The sequence below is a fragment of the Phaethon lepturus genome, unplaced genomic scaffold (genome assembly GCF_000687285.1).
Source record: "Phaethon lepturus isolate BGI_N335 unplaced genomic scaffold, ASM68728v1 scaffold1394, whole genome shotgun sequence".
In the NCBI taxonomy this organism is placed as follows: Eukaryota; Metazoa; Chordata; class Aves; order Phaethontiformes; family Phaethontidae; genus Phaethon; species Phaethon lepturus.
In genome coordinates this window covers 157409-162426 of record NW_010533736.1, presented here as the reverse complement: position 1 = coordinate 162426, position 5018 = coordinate 157409, and the positions used below count along the sequence as shown (strand labels likewise).

General features: G+C 39.4%; 1 protein-coding gene across 1 annotated transcript in view; it reads left to right on the top strand.

The window, feature by feature from the left end:
* Positions 1–1598: 1598 nt before the first annotated feature.
* NT5C2 (5'-nucleotidase, cytosolic II) overlaps positions 1599–5018 on the top strand; it is a gene marked incomplete at its 5' end in the record, with an annotated part of 29344 nt that continues 25924 nt past the window's right edge. The window contains one exon of the mRNA XM_010285279.1: positions 1599–1672. Within this exon, the coding sequence (XP_010283581.1) occupies positions 1599–1672 (74 nt within the window). The remainder of the gene's footprint in view (positions 1673–5018) is intronic.

Genomic DNA, 5018 nt, shown 5'->3' with positions numbered 1-5018 from the left:
AGATATACAGTACTTTAAGGCTTGGTTCAGACATAATGATCTTCTGAAGTCAAATCAGATCCAAGCAAAATTGCATCGGACTAGGGAAGCTTTAAAGGAATTGTGTAATATGATTCAGACAAGTAGATGAATCAGACTGCTGCGAACTAAACAGGGAGCACATCGGTGAGAGATGAGGTAAGACGACTTGCATAGAAGTCTGATAGTTTGATGTTAGCAGTTTGCTGGTAAAATTCGAGCTGCGGCAGATTGACGCGGGCAGTTAAACGGGCACGTTATGCTGGCAACCTGCCCAGAGCGTGCGTGCGGAGGAGAATCTCCCAGTGGTTTCTTTCAGCTTTTCAGAACATACAAGTGCTTGGTTTTGCACTTGCCGTCTCCATTGCTGTATCGCTGTCCCTGCGCCACTCCTCCTACGCGGCAATGCTGCCGATTTCAGTTTTTAAGAGGATAATTACTCTGCTGAGGGCAATGCACTTACTAAATATTTGGAGAATTTTCACATACTGAAATCAGAGTACGGGTGAAGGCTCTGGGACTTCTCTGATGCAGGAGAATTTTGTCTCAGCATCGCAGTAGTGGGATTTCTGTCCAAGTTCGGTGTTGAAAAGCTCAGCTTCCATTCCGCAGCCGAGTTCTGGCTCTCATTCCTAAAGTTCAGATAAATCAGTCGGTGCAGAGAAGTCTTGTTGAATTACAGATCTGCTATATGGTTTAAAGTTCTGGGGAAACATAAGCAGCTTATTTACTGTAGTAGTTGGAACAGGAAGCAAGAAAAGCTTTTGTTGTATTCTCTGACCTATTTCTTTACCATGTTATTTACTTGAACTAAATTGAATATGGTGTATTAAAATGTTGTCATGAAAAAGGGCCTGGAAGTATTCAGCTTAGATTCTGATTGCAATAAGCATTAATAGTAAAAGTGGAATTTAAAAAATAGCAGTTTTGTTGAGGAGTTGCAGGGGAGTTACAAATAAAAAGAAAAATTTTCTCAGTAGAAATAGCATATTCTTGTGGATGAACATTTATCTCAGTTGCTGTTTTTCAGAGCTTTATTAAATGTTTTTCCTGCTATTGGTGTAAATGTGGAAACAGATCTGTTTAGATTTGCTTTGAATTTCCAGATAGAGTTTCAAAGAGGGCTCAAATGCTGTGAGTTTATTTACAGAAATGTTATTTTCTTTTCCTTTCCTTGCTGCCTCTTTGTAATAATTTGCTTTAATCAAGCAAATTGTATTGCTTCCCATCCTCTGCTTCCAGTTTCCTCTCACTTGAACTCTGAATTCTGCTTCAGGAGATTTTGATCTTCTATTCTTAGGAATTTTTGCAAGTCACATGCAAAGCCGTGTGTTTGTGTGCATGCATGCGTGTATGTCTTTAGACAGCATACCAATAATTAGAATAACCCTGCAAAGTCATGGCTTTGCCTCAGGAGAACTCATGGCAAAAAATGAAACATGCCTCTGTTTTCAGGTATATTTTCTGATTTTGACCTAAGAGAATCATTCATCCTAACAGGTGGCAGCATGTGGTTGTTCTAAAACATGATTATTTTGAAAATGCTCATACCTATGGCTTTATTTCTTCTTTCTTTACAGGGTCTTTGTAAACAGAAGTTTAGCCATGGAAAAGATAAAGTGCTTTGGTTTTGATATGGATTATACACTTGCTGGTGAGTACCTTCTTAATTTTTTTTTGTCATTGACTTAGCTTGGACTATTGCCTCTTGTTGAGCAAAGCCCAGTTACTGGTTGGGCTACTTGAGTTAGCAGGTGCTGCTTCTGTTAGCAAATATATTGTTCACTATTCATTGCACTTTCATTTTACATGTTTCCCTTAAATTTTTTACCCGCAAGCTGTATTTGGTCATAAACCATGTTGCTTTGGTACAGTTTCAAGTGATTATGGGTGTCAAGGAAACCAAGGCTTAATAAGTCCAATTGCTTCCTTCGATTCCACTATATTTTGATACTGCCCCTGGTGCAAGCTTGGCTTTGAGTAATGAGGTGATTTCATTTATCCTTGGTGCATATGGTGGGCTACATCTTCAGCCTTCAGGTTCTCCTGTGTCTTGGCAGGGTCATTTTTGAAAAGGTTTTCCTCTTTCCCACTCCTTGGTTGGCCACATCAGTGACTCATTTTGAGAAGAGGCAAAGCAGGGGGAGTGTCTTGTGTCAGCTGAGCAAGTTAATTTAGAAAGCTTTGCCTATTCTTTATGGCAGATAGGCTTTGAGAGGTTGCATAAGACCTTTTAGTTTCGTAAAATTTTTTGCATGACTTCTCCATCTTTCAAATACTTGACAGGCAAGTTCTCTGAGACTTGATGAAGGGGGGTAAAGTTACCAATTCCTGCATAATCAGACTTGCATGTTGTTATGTATTTTAAAGCAGGAACAGATAAAAAGCCCCCTAGGTTATAGTATCACACAGGTTGTAGTTGAGGATGTCACATACAATCCTGCCTTCTTTTGCATTACCACTTCCAAGGTTGTGGATAAAAAGTTCCTATCACCCTTGATATTTCAATTTAGAATCGTTGTGAATATAAACTGAGAAAACGTGAGGTAGAGTGTCAGGGTCACCTAATAATAGGTTAATGCAGTATGTTAACTATGATTATTTAGTTACTGTGTCTACTGAGAAGGAATGAGATGAGTAATGTGGCTAGGGACAGTGTGAGGGTCACAGGAGCAGGGTCAGTGGCTAAGCAAAGGGCAGGAAGGTTTCCATGCACTCATGGTTCAACACAATGCTGCAAGGAGCAGTTTTGGAGGCTGTGGCAGGTAGTTGCAGTTTATATTTAGATCACTTGCTTTTGTTCTTTTACGCAGTTATCCATGAGGCAGTAGTTATACATAAAAGGTTTGGTTGTTTAACACCCTATTTATATATCTGTTTACAGTTCCCGCCACATTTTAAGTCATTAAGTGTATCGTTAATCTGTGCTGGATCTCACTGCAGGCATGTGCTTTCGGTGTTTGTGTTTCCCAGCTGTGACAGCCTTGTGGCAGTGCCTTTAAGGAGTGCAAAATAGTGGTTCAGGAACAAATGCTTAAAAAAAAAAAAAAAAAAAAAAAGAGTTGTGGGTTTCACTTCTGTAACAGGAAAACAACTTCTGTGCCTTTCACAAACTGTTAGCATTTCCCAAGGACTCGGGTGATCCCAGTGGGGCTGGCGTGGAGCATGAAGCGTGTTGCTAACTTTCATCCTGACAGAAGGAGAGCTTCAGCACTATCATCACTTCTCTGACTGTTCATTTTACTCAAGTGTTGCTTGTTCCTGTAAACACAGAGTAAATGTGTTGTTATCCACAAAATGATGCTTGGTTTGATGAGAGGGAAAAATGTGAATGTTTCAAGCATCCTAAAACAGTACCCAGGGAGGTGGAAACTGAGGCTTTCAAGGCTGGAAGATCACAGTGCTACAGTTAAGCAGGCAAAGTTGGTGCATTCAGGGATGTTGAGTGACACGGTATGGTGCAGCAAAAGAAATGGGATGTGGTCCAAGCAGAAAGGTGGAAATCTGGGCTGCTCTGGGGTAAGCTGCTGTCCTATGACTTCTTCTGTGGCACAGCAGAGATAATAGTTGCAGATCACTTTACAAGTAGTTGTGAGAATGTAATTAGGTTGGAAAGCCTTTTGCAGATGAAAAGCATTATGCCTGGTAACTACTATTTCCCTTTTTTTTTTCACTCAGCTGGGAAATCATGATACAAAATTATCTGTTTGCCGTCTGACGTCTCAGAGTCATCCTTTCTTCTCCATGGGGACTTTTGTTATCTGACCATTATTTGCTATATATAGCTGTCACACACAAGAAAAACTACTTATTCATTGCAGGGGCTTTAAAGAGTGTAGTGTTAGAATATGATTATGATAATAATTAATTAATTGGAAATGGTAGTGATAAAGTGGGGCAAGTGAAGTATTACATTAGTATGTTGTAGTGCATTCATTAGACCCTGTCATGTTTTCTGTCTGGGCACGTTATCCCTTACACGCTCTTTCACATGGACATGCTACTATCTCGATTAAAAAAGAAAAAACAACATAAAAAGCTAGTTTATCTGTAATTTAACATCTGGAAATGGCATCTGCATACCAGATGGTGCATGCTGAGCAGAAGCCTTTTGGAGACCATTCAAGACCTATAAATCAACCAAGGAAGATCAGTGTCATCAGCTCCTTATCTAGTTTTCTGCATTTGTACTTTCAGATGTTGCTAAGCCGCTTTTCTGCAAAGTTGTTTAAAAATATCCCAAGTACAATCTTCGTATTTAGTGATTGAAGGCAGTCAGAGCCATTGACCCCGTCAAAAACTATATGCCATGTCCTTTCCCCGCTCTCTGTTGTGAAATAAGCTGATGACATTCATCCCATAGCTGACAGTCATACGCTTTTGACATCTTAGAAGAAGAATGATTACTTTGGAACACCCTGAATTACCTATCTTGTGAAGAGGCAGCTGTGGTGTCAGTAAAAGAAAACACATCGTCACTCTTCTCTCGTTCTTCTTCCCAAATAAGTGGCCACTGCTAGCACCAAAAGTTTTGCTTAGGGGGTGGTTCAGTACCAGAGAAGTCAGAATCACTTGGTTTATTTTGAACCTTAGAAGCCTGAGACAGCTTTCTTCTTGTACTTTATGAGTTTAAAGACACAAACCTACTTACAATAACACTGTTTTCTGTCTAGAATAATCTAATTTTGGTAGGGATGTGACATTTCCATTTTGACGTATATTGTAACAGCTACTACACACATGCTGTAGTGATCATGTGTTTTACTACTAGCATGACTGAGAATGTCAGCTTGCCAACTGACAGTTTTAGTATCTTCATATTACATTGCACATAAAATACGATTTCATGCATTGTTTTATTGGGTAGTATTTCTTAGCCTTATTAAATTAAAGGACCACTTAACTCTGATATAGCATTGCCACAGCAATTTTGTTTGCTCTCAAGTCAAAATTAGGTTAAACTCTGAATTCTTGTTAATAACTTCTATGTTCTCTCATTG